Source organism: Carettochelys insculpta, chromosome 29, assembly GCF_033958435.1.
Source record: "Carettochelys insculpta isolate YL-2023 chromosome 29, ASM3395843v1, whole genome shotgun sequence".
NCBI classification, from domain to species: domain Eukaryota; kingdom Metazoa; phylum Chordata; order Testudines; family Carettochelyidae; genus Carettochelys; species Carettochelys insculpta.
Window position 1 is genome coordinate 16,543,802 of NC_134165.1, and position 17,255 is coordinate 16,561,056.

Here is a 17,255-nt window from a genome sequence, read left to right on the forward strand (position 1 = left end):
CACAGCAAGTTCTGAACATTACCAGTGAGGACAGCACTACGTGAAACTTGGAGCTATGCCATTCAGATACTGAGCATCAGAACCAAGAGGGAAAGAGTCTGAAAGCTATCCTAGAACCAGAGAGCAGCCAAGGAACTTCCTAACCTATTCAACAAGAGCTAATTGTGTAGACTCAGGGAACAACAGCCAATTGAGGTGTTTAACAGCAAGTACCTGCTACCAAAATAACTGACAGTTCAGAGCCTCGTAGAAATAAAAAGAAAGTAGATCCCAGTTACCCAGGGTTGAAATGCACGTTTACCCCATACTGGCATCAGATCACCAGGTGACTATCTCCTCATCACCAAGAAGAGGATGACTGGCCCTTTCAAAGTGCTGGGCTGGGATAGAACCCTGTATAGTGCATATTCAACTGTGATTAAATTGGGAGGTGACCTAATTTTAGGGTTAGCAAACACTCAAGTCAGGAGGCTAGAAGGTGATCCATTAGTTTAGAAGAGACAAATGAGAATCCCTAAAGCTGTGGTGTCCAGCATGCTAGCTACTAGTCACGTGGCTGTTTGGCTGGTTGAGTGTGACTACTTGGCTTGAACAATAAATATATTTTCAGTATAATGTGGCTAGTTTGCTGTAGCAGTAACCACTATAGTGGCTGCTACTTCAGAACTGGTTGGATGCCATAGTCCTAAAGCCTTAAAACTCTGACCTGGGGGAGGGCTGGCTGCCTGGCTGCCTCCCTCCAGGGTTGCAATTATAAACATCTGTAGTAATTGATTGCTGGCCTTTTAGGAGCCTTTTCTGTTAGTCTGACTGATCCATTAGACAATGTTGCTTTTCTTTGCTAATGGAAGAAAGGGAGGAGTAGCACATGTTAAGCAGTGGATTGGTCATTGAGGAAAATGCTTCAGATATTATTCACTTTGTGATATTTTTTTTCCTTAACACTACATTCTGAATACCGTGCTTTGACCTTTTTTTATATGACAGCTCCTCTGGCATGCTGTATATGCTAGAAAAGGAGAAGCTGGGACTTTGTGCTGCCACTGCTGTTCAGCTGTACTGGAGTGAGAAGGATCTGAACAGAAATAAGGAAGAGATGAATACTGAATGGGACGGGTATACCCATGTACAGTCAAAAAGAATGAAGAGTCCTGTGGCACCTTTATAGACTTTTTGGACAATAAGCTTTTGTAGGTAAAATCCACTGTTAGATGCCCCTTGAAGTGAGTGTTTGCCCATAAAAGCTTATGCTCCAAAAAATCTTAGCCTGTAAGGTGCCACAGGACTTCTTGTTGTTTTTACAGATACAGACTAACACGGTTACCCCTCTGATACTTGTCTTCATGTACAATGCTCCTCTGGTGATGCTGGCACTTACCTTCACTCTCTCCTTGGGACAAACAGGCTGTGTCCCAGAGGCAGAGAATCTGACAGCCAGTTAATGTTAAAATGAAGGATATGGAAAGAAGAATCTTGAATTTGTTGAGTACATTCACAACATAGTGTTATGGCACAAAGGTCAGTGTAGTGTGTGTCTTCTAGCCTCCAACATGTCCCTGTGTGTTTTTAATTAAGTGAAGAACTTGTAGAGAGACCCAAGAAATACTTGAATTCCTCACTCCTGCCCACTTTCACTGTTTTGTCTTGGGGCAGTAGAAAATTCAGGCCTGGACTCAAGTCTGAAAACAACTTCCCAACTTTTAAACTTTCCTGACACTGTTTTCCAAATCCTTAAAATTATGGCATATGAGTAATAGTACTATAAATGGTTAGTACTGAACTGCAGAAGATTCCTCACATACAGGGGGCTGTTGGTTAGAGAAATAAATAAGATACTTACTTGAAAGAACCAAGACACTTTGGGTAAATTCTTTGAACAACTTTGATTTTGAAGCAAACATGTTTAACTAAATTTCATCTTGATCCATTAGAGGAACTTATCCAGAAGATTGTTCTTAAGGTTTAATTTGGCCAATCAAATGATGTGTGGTCACAATCTCTAAAACCTGACTCCACTTTGAGTTTGAGCTATTGGCTTAGTGTTTGTCCTTTGGAAATGAAACTGACAGTTCAGAGGAAACTCGTAGTTTATTGGTCTTGCTCCATAAACTGCGAAGTAGTTATCCCAATTGTTGTATGGACTTTGTTACTTCCCTCCCCTCAAATTAGTCTATAATTTCAAAATTTTTCTATCCTGAAAAATAAAAAGTCAAGCAAGCTACAGTAGATCATGCCACTGCTGAAATGAAGAGAGACAGATGAGCAATTGGGGCTCTGTTTTTTATTCATTTTAATAAAGAATTCAGCACTATTAAGGCTTTAAATGCCCTAACAAAGATGCAAATGTAGGCTATAGATATTGGGTGAACTATGTCAGAAATTAGGCACATTGTGCTATAGAATTTTAAAGCAGTGGGTTGTTTTTGTATTGCCAAGCATACTCTGTGCATGGATCATTTATGGCCTCTGCTTGCCTTATTTCTGGTGGACTTTTGCCAGCTGATAACAGTAATAACAAGTTTGTCTTGTTATTCATGAGAGTGATATCTAGAGTAGACTTTGAGGGTACCTCTATACAGCAGTTGAAATCCTACAGCAGCAAGTATACAGACTAAATGGCTGTTTTTACTGTGGTAGGTGTTTTTAGTTTTGGGCTGGAGCACATCCTCTGAAGCCCTCCCTCTCCTTGGATTTCAAGGCTCTAGCTCAAGTCTGTAGCCCAGGATCTGATACTTAGTGCTGCTTGCCATGTAGACATAGGGTAGCAATGCAGTTATCCCAAAGCAGGGAAAGTCAAAGTGCAGGCCAGAGGTTGGTCAGTTGAGTTTTACAGGTATGTACGTACTTATCTTTGCTACAGAGCTGCAGCCCAAGGAGACTACTATAGTCCCAGCATGCAGTGTTCCATCTTAATTGAAGCAAAACTGTTAATCATGATGCAGCATGCTAGAACCTGTAACCTCTCTTGTCTGCTCCTCCAAAGTAAAGATGATTGTGGTTGAAATCTGCTTTGCTTTATGTAAACAAGGAGCATGAGAGTCTGAACTAAAGTTGTCCTATGGCACTTTTTTGTCTGTCCTGGCACCCCTGTTCTAAGCCTGTGATCATTTGACTGCCAAAGATCCCTCACACTTCATCTTCTTCCCCTTTCAGGATTTCCTGATCATGTTTGTCCACCACTTGGCTACAATTGGACTCATTACGTTCTCCTATATGAATAACATGGTGCGGGTGGGAACTCTGGTGCTATGTCTACATGATGCCTCAGACTTCCTCTTAGAGGTGAGTTTGCTGCTTCCCACCTGAGCTTTGCATTCCTAATGACAAAGGAGCACGCTTTTGAGGCAAGAGGATAAAACCTAACCTCTCCTCTTCCACCCCTCACCCTCCCACACATAATACAGGCTGCATGTCCCATAAACACCCATTGCCAGTTCTACTCTACCCCCAGGACATCTTCCCAGTTGATAATACTTCTTTAATGTTCCAAACTCCTTAGTGATTGAATGGCTTGAGTGCTCCAGATATGCTTTCCATGTGGTTACATGCTTGTGTCAGGCAACTGCTGTTTTAACACTTTTTTTTCCCCCTCAGGCTGCAAAGCTGGCCAATTATGCCAAGTACCAGCGCCTATGTGATGCCTTCTTCATGCTCTTTGGTGTTGTGTTCATAGTCACTCGACTGGGGATTTACCCTTTTTGGTAAGTAACTGGATTTCTGAGTAGGGTCACGTATGTGTTCCTTCACTGTTCTAAAGGCAGTCATCCTATTAGAGATCCTCTTGCTCATTACAGCCAGCACCTCATGGCAGTAGGAAGCTGCAGCCCTCCCAAATATTGCATAGGAGCAGTGCTCTGAAGTTTTGTCAGAACAGTTTCTTCATTTTTTCAAAGTCCAGGAGTAAGGATATCCTGAGTCTGAACACAGAGTCTAGAAGTGCAAGTGAACTCCAGCTCCAGTGCAGGTTGAGGACAATGCTGATCAGCTTCAGCCTGCTCTACCAGCTGGTGTCTGCAAGATATTATACAAACTATGCTTGTCTACACAGGGAGCCAAAATGAATAACATATAGGGGTAAAGAAGAAAGGCTGAAAGAATTGGGCTTGTTTAGTTTGGAAAAGAGAAGATTGAGGGGGGACATGATAGCAGTTTTCAGGTATCTAAAAGGGTGTCATAAGGCAGAGGGAGGGAACTTGTTCTTCCTTGCCTCTGAGGATAGAACAAGAGGCAATGGACTTAAATTGCAGCAGGGGAGGTTCAGGTTGGACATTAGGAGGAAGTTCCTAACTGTCAGGGTGATCAAACACTGGAACGAATTGCCAAGGGAGGTGGTAGAATCTCCATCAGTGGAGATATTTAAGAAGAGGTTAGATAGATGGCTTTCAGGGATGGTCTAGAAAGTGCTTGGTCCTGCCATGAGGGCAGGGAGCTGGACTCGATGGCCTCTCGAGGTCTCTTCCAGTCCTACTCTTCTATGATTCTATTATTCTATAAAGTTAAAGCACCTTAAACCCTTTGTGGACTTAGAGGCCGAAACTACAGTACAGGCCACTTTACTTTTAACTGAGAGCATTCACCCTGCAATTTATTGTACATTGACTTTATCCTATTAGTAAATTCATCCAGACTTTCCTGAGTGTCCTTTGTAGACAAACCCATAGATCCAAAAATTTGTGTCCAGTTCTGGGCACCCCAATTCAAGAAAGATGTGGAGAAATTAGAGAAGGTCCAGAGAAGAGCAACTAGAATGATAAAAGGTCTGGAGAACATGACTTATGAAGAAAGGCTGAAAGAATTGGGCTTGTTTAGCTTGGAAAAAAGAAGATTGAGGGGGGACATTATAGCGGTTTTCAGATATCTTAAAGGGTGTCATGAGGAGGGAGAAAACTTGTTCTTCTTGGCCTCTGGGGAGAGAAAAAGAGGCAACGGACTTAAGCTGCAGCAAGGGAAGTTTAGGTTGGACATTAGGAGAAAGTTCCTAACTGTCAGGGTGGTCAAGTACTGGAATAAGTTGCCAAGGGAGGTTGTGGAATCTCCCTCGCTGGAGATATTTAAGAACAGATTAGATAGATGTCTATCAGGGATGGTGTAGATAGTGGTCGGTCCTGCCGTCGGGGCAGGGGACTGGACTTGATGGCCTCTCGAGGCCCCTTCCGGTCCTAGTGTTCTATGATGCTATGAAATGATATGTCTCTTGATTTTAAGAGCTTGTAAAAGTTGAGATGCGAGTGAAGCACACCCACCTTTGAGGCAAGATTCTCTTTGGTTATGTCTACACTAGCCCAAATCTTTGAAATGCAAATGGAAATGCAAATCGCCATTTCAAAGATTACTAATGAGGTGCTGAAATGCATATTTAATGCCTCATTAGCATGTCACTGGCCGTGGCTCTTCAAAATTGCCGCTTTTTGGTGCCGCGCAGCTTGCCCAAATGGGGGTCCTTTTTGAAAGGACCCCGCCAACTTCAAAATCCCCTTATTAGGAATAAAGGGATTTCGAAGTTGGCAGGGTCCCCATTTGGGCAAGCCGCGCGGCAGCGAAAAGCAGCAATTTCAAAGAGCCGCGGCCAGCGGCATGCTAGTGAGGCGCTGAATATGCATTTCAGCACCTCATTAGTAAACTTCAAAATGGCCATTTCGAAGATTTGGCCTAGTGTAGACACAGCCTTTGTGGCCCTTTGGTTTATGGTCATCTAAAGTACCTAGCTACTCTCACTCCTGTCCTGCTGATCTCAGAAGATTGCCTGCCCTGACTCCATCTTCTGAGCGCATAGAACCAAAAAATAGATATTGGGGTATTTTTGGATTTAGAAATCTTAACTAAGATGTTTATAATTAATCATTTTGCAATGTGGACAGTAATGCATGCTTTTTTTTCTTGTATTTGTCCATGTCTTATTTTTCTTGAGAAGGTGTCATGAAATCTGCTGCATCTGGGTTTTTGTCCTACATCCTTATTTTGTAACCTACTTTATCTCTCTCTCTCTGGGATGTATTCCTAGGATAGAATAAGCTCCTGTTCATCTTTAGTTTTGTCCCTGTGACAGAGGTACCAAAAGCCTTGCATAAGCATCCTGTTCTATTTGTATACAACTCCAAGCAACTTAAAAGGGTCTGAACTCTAGATAGGGACAATTTCAGGCAACATTCTAACACAAATAATGCTCCCTTCAGAGGGGCAGATGGTACTACTTTCCACTCACAAATGAGGCAGTCCTTTGTTCTTCACACTTTTGTCTACCATGACGCAATATGCTGACACCACCTGTCATTCAACATGTCTTATAAATTTGTAATGTGGTTTCCACTGGCTGTAATTTTATTCCTCATCTTCATAGAGAGAACTTGAGTCTCCAGTTGCATTTGAAGGTGCTATGCTATTCCACTCAGTATTAGGTTTCCTTCCCTGATCTGTGGTGTACTGATACCCCATGCCTATGAAACTGTCTGCTGACTCCACTACAAGCTGGTGCTTAGGTAACCATTTTTTTAATTGCAACTACAGTCCTAGATTCTCTCCCTGAAAATGAATTTCTAACTTTTACAATAAATGCTGAAAGCAAAGTGGTCTTTAAAATATGTCTCCACAGTTCTCTGCCCTCCCTCAGTAATTACTTTATAAACTCAGTCATCCAAAGACTCCATTAAATTCCTTAATTACTGCCAGTAAATCCCAGTGAAGAGAACAATGCCATAGCCATCTTCAAGGAGGAATGTGGCATTAGCTCACTAGTTGGTTTTTGATTCCTTTGACTTGGGAGACGCAACAGAGGAAAAGATTAGGAGCAAGGGAACAATAGCAGCTTCATTTCAAAAATGCTTCTGGTCCCCCTGGTGGCAAAATTCTTTTCCTGTCTTTTCACGTGGTCAGGTTCCTCTGTGTATGCCAGTAAGGCTCATCTCTCTACTCAACACCATGTATACATCCAAAACAGTATTGGTGTTCCAAGTAATTTCCATCTCTTTCCCTGAGGCCTTTGTGAATATTGATCATGCCCTGGAGAAGAGGGTGCAGAGTGAATTTTTATAATCAGCCTAATTGTTCTGAGAATATCCACATCATCCATTGCTGCTCAGTTCAAGTAACTTTAAACCAAGTCCAGCTTCAGGCCCTTCTCTGCTGTGCAAGGGACAGTAGATCGGGGCATCACACTATGAAGAGAACAAAGCAGTACAGGATAAATGGGACTGAAACTTATCCTCTGCCCAGTCAGCTCAGTTCAGAGCTGGAAACTGGGAATTCTAGTCAAGTGGTAAAGTGGGCAATCTAACAAGCTCTCCCATTTTCTTTCAGGATTTTGAATACTACTTTGTTTGAGAGCTGGGAATTGATTGGCCCTTATCCTTCATGGTGGCTATTCAATGGACTTTTGGTAATCCTGCAGGTTCTGCATGTCATCTGGTCCTATCTCATCATTCGTATTGCCTCCAAGGCCCTGGTGCGAGGAAAGGTAAGGGTGCCTGTGGCTGAACAGTGTCCTCTTCTCATAGACGTTGAGGGGATCTGGGCATCTCTTTGAAAATCAGAGGAAGCCGCCTGCATTTTTCAGTGAAGCCTTGGCTGGATCCAGGAAAAGGATGTCAAGTTTGCTGCTTTTGTAAGTGATTCGCTTAAGCTAGGGTGGTCCTGGTCAATTAGGTTTGGTAGGCTCTTGCACTGACCTGGTCCAAGTGTATACAGAGAGGGGCACCTGCTTTTTGATGATCTGGCCATACAAGTAAATAGTGGTGTCTGGCCTGCACTAATAAATGCTTTAATGACAGTTATGCAGTTCTATTTAGTTTTTGCATTGCTCTGTTTGTTGTGGTAACTTGATTAAGGTTTTTGCCTTTCCTCTTGTGACAACCTGAAGATCAGTTGCTCCACATGCAATATAAAGCAGGGACGATTTGCCTCCCTGGTTTAATCTGGAGCTGCTACTGGAAGCATCTATCTTTGGGAAATTGTGCATGTTACAAAATCCCAACTTAGCAACATTTAGGGTGACATTAGCCCAATATTTGGAGGTTGCTGCAGTAGTAACCAGTGTTCCCTGTAAGCTGGGCACTTGACAGCCACCCAGGAGAGATTCAGTGCCACCCAGCTGATTAGCAGAGTGCCCACATCTTCCTGTGGTCGGCAGCATTTCTATTGGTGGTGCACATTTGCAAATGCATAGGTATACATAACATTTATTTTGCTCATGAGTGGAAAAAGAGGGCACATTGATGGTAACCCAGGACTGAGGCTGCCTATGCCTATCCAAACAGTGCAACAAGATAAATCAGGTGAGGCTGGCAAGAGAGACTACAAGAAGTGTAATGGAACCTGCTGATAGTCAGTGGGATAGGGGGACTCTCTTTATAGTGTCTAGTTTGAGTGCAAAATGTTCCAGTTAGAATGAATTCCTGATGGATAAAGGAGTGTGGACAGCAGCTTTTCTGGTAAGCCGGAAAGGTGTTGCCCTCCGCTGCAAGCCAAGTTGCCTCAAGGTATGTCTACACTAGGAAATTAGGTTGAATTTAAAGTCGATTTTTAGTACTCAATTATGTAAAGTCAAGAGTGCATGTCTGCACTGGCACGTGTTGGAGTGTATCCTCATTAGGGTGGGCTGCTTCGACTTTGTCAGGAATGCACTATGGGTACCTATCCCACAGTTCCTGCTGCCCCATGGCCTTCTGCATTTTTTGTTCTAGTGTTTGACAGGACAGAAAGGTAAAGCGGGTGGTTCTGGATGTGTCTCATGAGCGTTCCTGAGCACTTGTCTCCTTGTCCTCACCTTGGAATCCAACAGCAAAAAGTGTTTGTGCCACTTTTACATATCCATGTAGACGCTGTTCCAAGGCTAACATGGAATCCAGACAGCTTCAAGCTATTTTGGCAAGTATTATGAGCACCTCACATGTACTGTGATAAGTGCAAAGCCTAAGTAGCCTCCAGAGTGATGAAGAAGATTCCAAGGAGGACTCAGACATATAAGAATGTGAAACACTGGAGAGGAGGAATTTGGGGGACAGGGGGAGATGCTGGCTGCATCTGATACTTTGTACACAGGGGAGTGCCAGTTCTGGTGCTGTAAAACAAGCTCAGACTGGTGTGATCACATTGCTCCATAGGCATAGCATGATCAGCAGTGCCTACAAAACTTCTGCATGCATGAGGCCACTTCCATGGAACTTTGTGAATTGCTTTCTCTTGCTCTGAACCTCTGCAGTAGCAAGTTCTGAAGTGAGTGTCAATAGCTCTGTAGAAGTTTGCAATGCCAAACAATTACTGGCAATCAATTTGGAGCATGCAAATTTACAGTGGGGGCTACTGTGTTCCAGGTAGCCAAAACAGTCAATACCCTTCTGCTATGAAAGATGGTGACTTTGGGAAATGTGCAGGACATAATAGTTGGTTTTGCCATGATGGGGTTCCCTAACTGTGGGGGAGGAGTAAGGGGTTGGAGGGAATGCACATCTTGGCTGCGTCTACACGTGCACGCTACTTCGAAGTAGCGGCACTAACTTCGAAATAGCGCCCGTCACGTCTACACGTGTTGGGCGCTATTTCGAAGTTGAAATCGACGTTAGGCGGCGAGACGTCGAAGTCGCTAACCCCATGAGCGGATGGGAATAGCGCCCTACTTCGACGTTCAACATCGAAGTAGGGACGTGTAGACGATCCGCGTCCCGCAACATCGAAATAGCGGGGTCCTCCATGGCGGCCATCAGCTGGGGGGTTGAGAGATACTCTCTCTCCAGCCCTTGCGGGGCTCTGTGGTCACCGTGGGCAGCAGCCCTTAGCCCAGGGCTTCTGGCTGCTGCTGCTGCAGCTGGGGGTCCGTGCTGCATATACAGGGTCTGCAACTAGTTGTTGGCTCTGTGTATCTTGCACTGTTTAATGAAAGTGTGTCTGGGAGGGGCCCTTTAAGGGAGCGACTTGCTGTTGAGTCCGCCCCGTGACCCTGTCTGCAGCTGTGCCTGGCTCCCTTATTTCGATGTGTGCTACTTTGGCGTGTAGACGTTCCCTCGCTGTGCCTATTTCGATGTTGGGCTGAGCAACGTCGAAGTTGAACATCGACGTTGCCAGCCCTGGAGGACGTGTAGACGTTATTCGTCGGAATAGACTATTTCGATGTCGCAACATCGAAATAAGCTATTTCGAAGTTGGGTGCACGTGTAGACGTAGCCCTTGACACCAGACCACTTTACCACACAGTACATAAATGGCTAGGGCTACTTCTCCATGGGTTGCAGGCATTGGTGGATTACAAGAGTCATTTCACAAACATCAACAGGAGATGGTCTGGAAAGATGCATCATGCATGCATCTTCAGGACCCCTGATCTGTTCAGACAGCTGCAGAACAGGACATTCTTCCCAGACCAGAAGATCACCACTGGAGACATGGTGGTGACAATAGTGACCCTAGTGATCTAGCTTTCCCTTTGCTTCCTTGGCTCATGAAGTCACACACAGACAGCCTGGACCACAGTAAGGAGCAGTTCAACTACAGGCTGAGCAAGTGCAGAATGGTAGTAAAATATGCATTTGGCTGTTTAAAAACCAGGTTCAGAAGCCTTCTGACTAGGTTAGACCTCAGTGAAAGCAGCATTCCCCTCGTAGTGGCAGCCTGCTGTGTGCTTCATAATTTGAGAGCTCGAAGGGGCAAATTTTTATGCCAGGCTGGAGGGCAGCAGCACATCACTTGTCCAGTGATGATTAGCAGCCAGACACCAGGGCAAACAGAGAGCAGGAGAAAGGCTCTGCTAATGAGGAAGGCCTTGAAATCTTCATTAAGAAGTTCACAGCTTCCAACAGCTCTTCAAACACAAGCTCAGCACATGGTATCTTTCAGGCAACCAACAACCACCAAACAAACTCACAGCCACTTATCTCAAGGGTCCCATAATTGCTTCTCCTTCACTTGGAGAACAACCCAAACAAAACTCCTGTTTCTCCTACTCCTGTTCACTAAGTTACGTGACATGGCTGAACATAGCTTCTTTCAGAACCACACAATGCTGTTTGATCCTCCACCAGAAGGGGTAGCTAGACAATAACACAGGTGTTTGTACCACTCTAGCTGTTTGGGAACCAAGCCTGAATCCCACTTGTGGCTGCATTTTCACTGCTTACAGAGTATTGGACTTGGCTGCTTGTAGGGAACTTGTTTAGAGGGATATTTGAAGCAGAGTCCTCTGATCTGTGTGGGGAGGGCTTTCTGAAGGGTGGGGAAGGAGCATGGTGAAAGGCATGTGTGTGGTCTATTATCATTTGTTACTGTCTTCCATGGCTGCTGCTAGTTTTCCAGTATAGTACCTATCCATGTAGTTGTCCCCCACACCTGAATATCTATATCTTTCTCCTCTCCTTGCTTTTCTCTCCTGACCAGGTGCCTTGCCAGGGGAGGACTAGACCCTGCCTCTGTACTCTCCACTCTTTCTCACTCCTTTTCTCTGTGCCAGATTGGAGCTGGACAGTTTCATCCCCTTGCATGTAAGTGTAATCCGTGCTGTTGCTTGTAGAGCGGACCGTGTGTGTGTGTGTCGTCTTCTGAGCTTTTGAGGCATAACTACAATACTGTAGGTCTGAAAGGGTGTTTTGGCTTCAGATGAGGCATTTTGCAGCATCCTTGAAACAGCCTGTCTCACTTTTGAGTTGTTCCCTGGTAAAACAAGGTGTGGCTACAGAAACTAAAGTGCTGGTTTGTCTAGTGGCTAGAATAAGTGACGGAGAGCCTGTTCCCAACTCTGACAGACTGTGTGACTGTTGGCCAATGTATGAAAAGGAGAGAACTTCAGTTTTTGAAACTCTCTGCAATCTGTGGGTGAAGGAGGCTGTAACAACACAGAATTATCATTAGTTCTCATTTAGAGAAAAATCAGATCAAATATTTTTCCCTCAAATGACTGTTGGACTAAAGCGGAACACTGTTTAGAAGGTTCTCCTTTCTTCCTGGGGCATCTGTGCTCCTAAAATGAAGCTTGGTAGGGGGAGGATAGGGAAGCTCAAACTACAGTGAGGTTAATCTAGCACTTCCTAGATCAAATTTACAAACCCAGCCTGGAAATCATTAACTGGCACTGGCCTCCTGCCAATTTTTTCCATTTGTCAGGAAAGTTCCTGACTCTGTGTACTCAACTCAGGGAAGACAGTACTGATCCTGATCCTGTAGCGTCCTGGAATTGTTGTTCACTGAGAAACTGCTTGCCTGCCATGTGCTTGGGGGCTGTTAGTTCCAGACTCTCAGGTACAGGGAGCTTACCTTGGGCTGGGCAAGGGAAGTGCTAATACAGGCAAAGAGGAAATAGGGATACAACTCAACTCTTTCAGCACCTGTAGCTGTACAGCCCTGTCACTTAGTTAATTACTGAGTTATTTATGGGTGATTGTGTTATTGGTGAAATCTCAGTGGATAAACTTCTGCAGAAAATTCATCACCCACCTTGTCTTTCATGATATCATGTATAATTTTGTCATTATGCTGATACAGTGCCCCCCTGTGGTAAAGTTTATGGAGCAAATACCATGAAATTGCATGGGTCTGGTGTTCATACTTTGTTCTGAAATTGTACATCAGGCTCTTCCTGGCCAATACCCTGTAAAGCAAATAGAGATTTTGGAGCATTCTAAGCATCACATGCAAACTAGACAGATCCTGTGATCAAGACCTAAGAATGGCAGTGTGTACACGTGCAAATTACAGAGGCACTTTGGTTATAGATGCTTTCTGCAGTCCTAAAGGATCATTTGCAGGACCATGAATTAACCGTTCCCTTCTACAGACCACCACTCAGCTAGATCTCAGCTCAGCATATATCTGTTTCTGAGAACGAAGGGTCTCATAACATTGGTAGAACATGCACTTGAGATTGCATCAGTGCACTTCACAATAGCTTTTTACAAAGGTGGTATGTGACTCAATGAAGCTTGGGAACTGACTCCTGGATAACCAATGCAAAGTGTAGTTCTCCATAAGCAGAGGCGCTAAAGAGGGGAGGCACCTTTAGCAAATGGTGACATGCTAAGTGTGGTCAGTTCCTTTTTAAAATAAAATACCAGTTGAGGAAACTTTTCAGCAAACATTATAAATAAAAGTTCACCCCTTCAGAAACTAAAATCAGTGCTGCTTTCCTCTTTCTGCTGATTACCAAAAGGTGTCCAAACAAGTTGGTAACTTGTTAAATATTTCTAACTTGTCATTTCAAAAGGCAAAACTTCATAATCTGCAAGAATTTAGATACTGGAAAAAAGATCAAACAGGGATATAGTGCTATGGGCTCCTTCCATGGATCTCTGAGCACTTACCTAATGTGAGACTGAAATTGGAAATGCAAAACTTAGCTTGGTGGAGTCTGTACAACAAATCAGATTGCTGAAAAACACTACACAGATCTTCTGATTTGGTTCTCTGTTCTGAATTCTCTACTTTGCTCCCTATATGGTTGAAATGTGAGGTTCAACTTTGATTCCAAGATTCCTAATGTAGGAGACATCTCTGCATTGGCTGGTCAGATAGACCTTTCTAATTGTTTCATCTTATTTTTTTCTCTCTCACCGCCCCCCCCCAATCTTTCCCCCCAACCCTTACCTTCGATTTCAAACTTTCAGGTATCAAAAGATGATCGCAGCGATGTAGAGAGCAGCTCTGAAGAGGAGGACATGACTTCAAATAGCACAAAAGGAATCTTCAGCACTTCAAGCAATGGTGCCAACCGGTTTAATGGTCATGTGGCTAGAACCCAATGGGTAGATGAGGAGTAAGGCCAGGGAAGGCTTCCAGCAAACAGACGTGTCTCTAAATATCTAGATGTTTCACTCCACATTCTTAAGTGATCTTTAATCTAGATACCCCTTCTCTCAAAAAAGTCCAAATCTGAAATGGGCGTACTCCAGACCAGTCTAAGGCTTCACATCACAGAAGGGACCGAGCCAATTATTAATGCAAAAACAAAGATGCGAACTCCACTTTTTTTTAAAGAAAATAAGCCATTTTGTATTTAATAGTCTCATAGTCCTTCTTCTGATTTTATTTGCAAAAGGATTTTTGCATCTGTGACAAACTGGTTTTTACTAGGAACAGCTCGAGCTTGACGGAATGAATTTGGGCTAGGATGGACACTGACTGTGGACTGGTCAAAATATTTTGGCCATTCCAAAAATATTTCTTGACTTGGTGCAGGTTCAGTATGTTTTTTCTGATGCACTCCATGATCCATGCAGATTATGTGGTCTAAGTATCACTCAGATACATCATGCTGTAATCTGAACAGGATGTAGCACAGATGTTTTTAAAATCAATTCTAACTTCAGTTCTCCTGTGACTGTTATAAGAATCAGCTTGTGATGGACAAAGCATGTTTTAACTTGCCATTGGAATGCTGTGGGTAGGGAGATGATAGTTTATAATCTGTGCTGTCAAGATGGACCAGGGGTATTTACTGCCTATCGTGGTACTGAAATGCCCATCCAAAGTCTTAAATAGAACCTAAAAAATGTTGCATTCCTGATCCTTATTTAGAAAATTATCAGAACACATCCATACTTGCAATTCATATTTAAAGACTTTTACAGGAGCTAGAGGATATGATTAGATGTAGAAGACAGGAAATTGGATAAAGATGGAAAAATGCTGGTAGGTTGTGTTAACTTTCCATGGAGACAGAGGTTGCAGCCCTGCCTGTGTTTTCCAAGACAGAAATGAGCATTGCTGTCCTGATTTTCAGAATTAGTGGCCAGGAACAGCAGCCACAGCAAAAACTTCACTTCTTCCTTTACTCAATGGTACTTCAGGGGGCAATGGAAGACACCTCTGTGTCATAATCATGTGCAGGACTTCAGAAATTTGAGTTTTTATACAATTGTTTTCTCTGATTAAAAAAAAATGCTTCACAGACTTGTTTGACTTGCTTCTTTTCTGTATTTTTCTTGAGGCAGCTGCCTCTGCTGTGTAAGCTTCTCAGCTCTACTTACTGAGCAAATTTGGCATACACAATTGCAGAAAGTAGGAGCGTTGCTCCTAAACTAGTGAACCCCCTAAGGGGCTAAGGATTGCTGTGTCACAGGAGAGAGAATAGTGACTGTTTAACATTCTGTACTTCATTTAATACCAACTCCACCACTGCCCAAATCACAGATACCTGACTGCAGCATAAGTCAAATTTTAATCAACTCATGCTCTTCACAATAATTATTCAGAAAGTTATTCACTGTACATAATATCACCACCTGAAGCATTACAGGATGCAGCTACAGCATGTTAAGTCCAGAGAAGACTCCAATCTTACTCAACCTGCAGTGACTGCTGTTGAGGCAGAGGAAAATTTTAGAAGAACAGATCCAGGCCTGACATTTTGCACTGTTGTTGATTAAATTGGCTTACTCCCCACTTAGGCCCTTCTAGTCAGACTGACAAGAGAAGACATAAGTAAAAATATTTAATTATCACATTATAGCAGCTGCGTACACAGGCCCCAGTAAACCTCTCCCACCTGCAGAAAACCTCAAGACACCTTCCGGCAGCAAGCAAAGCCCTGAACGCTGTAAGCTGTCCCGCAGCCCGGTCTAGAAAGGCTGCGAGCATCTCCAGCAGGCCTCAGCTCAGTCTTTCACGACACCGCTGCCGAGCTCGGACTGTTCCAGCTGCTTCAGGGCCTGCCGGCGCTGGTAGTAGCGGTACACGCGGGCACTGCACAGGTAGCCACCGTAGACGGTCAGCAGCATCATGGAGCCGGAGAAGGCCTTGTACCCAAAGTCGGCGAACTGCTTGGCGGAGACCATGCCTGTGCCTGAGAGAGCACAAAGGGGGCTCAGCCCCGAGTCCAACCATGCCAGGCGGGGACAGGGACCAGAGCTACGTGGCTCGCCCCTCGCTACCAGCAGCCCCCACGTACCTCACCTGCAGACGCCGCTGCCGGAAGCCGCGTAGCTGAAACTGGCGGTAGCCGGCTGTTCCGCCTCGCGCTCAGACCCACCCCCGCCCTGACCTTTGCCCAGAGGCGGGGCCCTTCCGGTCACGTGTCCCTAGCGGGCCGTGGACGTGAGGCTCCGGCGGAGTGCTGCATTCTGGGAGCTGTAGTCTCTCTGAGCGCCGCCCAGTGGATTAAGTGGAAGGGGGTGTGAGCGCGAAGGGTCGCAGTGAGGGGGCGACTACCAGTGGCCGTGTCACTGCCTGGGCCCCATGTTCCAGCCTCACGGCTCCTGGCACGTGTCCCACAGAGTGGGTGCGGCGTGGCTACTTCGTGCAGCTGGGGCAGCGTCTCCCCTCACCCCACTGGGCCCTGGGGTTCCCTCACGCCATCCTGCGCTGGCCTCTGCCACTGCTGAGTTTCTAAGGGGACGGGTCGGGCCGAGCCCTGCCTGACTCCCGAAGCAGCCTTGCAGGTGGACGGAAGAGATCGTCAGTATATCCTCTCCTCTCCCCCGTTAGGCTCTGCCATCTCCCCTTGCGCCTCAGTCCTGTAGTCACCCATCTCTGGCCTCCTGCCTCCGCTCTTTCCCTCCCTGCTTTTTCCCACTCATCTCCCACCAGGGGTGACAGTAAGTGGGTGCATCCTAGTGCTCAGCAAGGAGCTGACTGATCTGGGTTGAAGCTGGCAGAGAGATATGTGAAGAGCTGGCATGGACCCTGGTTGCAATAGGACCATTCGTGTATGAATATTAAGTTACTTTCACCCCTGCCTCCCACAATGGCTCTGCTCCCAACTCTTCCCTGCCTCCAGGGTAAGATGAGTTGCTGGCCTGTCAGCATGCATCCCCGTAGACCCACACCACCCATATTCGCCCTCCACACCTTTTTCTTGTATGTGCACCCCTTGGAGTATTCACATGAGCTGAATGGGGTGAGAGAAGGACAAGGGACCGTAAGGTCAGCTTGCATTGGAGGAGTTGTGCAGACCATTTACTACCAAAGAAGAGGTCCCTCTAAACTAGTACTCAGCAAACTTTTATCACCTCGTGGCACACTTCAGCACTTATAATTTCACAGCAGACCCAATATATATTACCGAATCCCCCCCTTTGGAGCCCGGCACTCCCAGCTCCTCCCCTTGCTCTGGCTTCATCCCCGGAGCCAGCCACCTGCTCTAACTCAGTCCCTCTCCCCTCGTTCAGAACCAGACACCCCCAACCACCACACCCCGCTCTAACTCATTGTCTGTGACCCACCATTGACACTGCTGCAGAGCCAGGGCTGCAATTGTGCTTTTCCTGCCAAGCGGTGGTGTGCATGTGAAAAATCAATGGATGGCACTCCCGGTGTGCAGCTCTGAGGCACATTAAGCACTGCGC

General features: G+C 45.2%; 2 protein-coding genes across 4 annotated transcripts in view; one reads left to right on the forward strand and one right to left on the reverse strand.

Annotated features, from left to right (window-relative positions):
• Window positions 1-14,970, forward strand: part of CERS5 (ceramide synthase 5) — a 55,870-nt gene extending 40,900 nt beyond the window's left edge. Inside the window, exons 7-11 of one of the 2 annotated variants that reach the window (XM_074980209.1) lie at window positions 3,154-3,282; window positions 3,595-3,701; window positions 7,294-7,450; window positions 11,359-11,462; window positions 13,578-13,738. In XM_074980209.1, coding sequence (XP_074836310.1) covers window positions 3,154-3,282; window positions 3,595-3,701; window positions 7,294-7,450; window positions 11,359-11,462; window positions 13,578-13,605 — 525 coding nt within the window. In that variant the 3' untranslated portion in view covers window positions 13,606-13,738. Of the gene's footprint in view, window positions 1-3,153; window positions 3,283-3,594; window positions 3,702-7,293; window positions 7,451-11,358; window positions 11,463-13,577 lie in introns of both variants that reach the window. The other variant, XM_074980210.1, reaches the window with a different exon arrangement.
• Window positions 14,971-15,111: 141 nt separating this feature from the next.
• On the reverse strand, window positions 15,112-15,976 carry COX14 (cytochrome c oxidase assembly factor COX14). 2 transcript variants are annotated; one of them, XM_074980211.1, is made up of 2 exons: window positions 15,860-15,976; window positions 15,112-15,754 (listed from the first exon to the last, which is right to left on the reverse strand). In XM_074980211.1, exon 2 carries the CDS (start codon window positions 15,744-15,746, stop codon window positions 15,567-15,569), a length of 180 nt encoding a protein of 59 aa, XP_074836312.1. In that variant the 5' UTR covers window positions 15,747-15,754; window positions 15,860-15,976; the 3' UTR covers window positions 15,112-15,566. The 2 variants fall into 2 exon arrangements, with proteins under 2 accessions (XP_074836312.1, XP_074836313.1); XM_074980212.1 differs by having other exon boundaries at window positions 15,865-15,975.
• Between the last annotated feature and the right edge of the window lie 1,279 nt (window positions 15,977-17,255).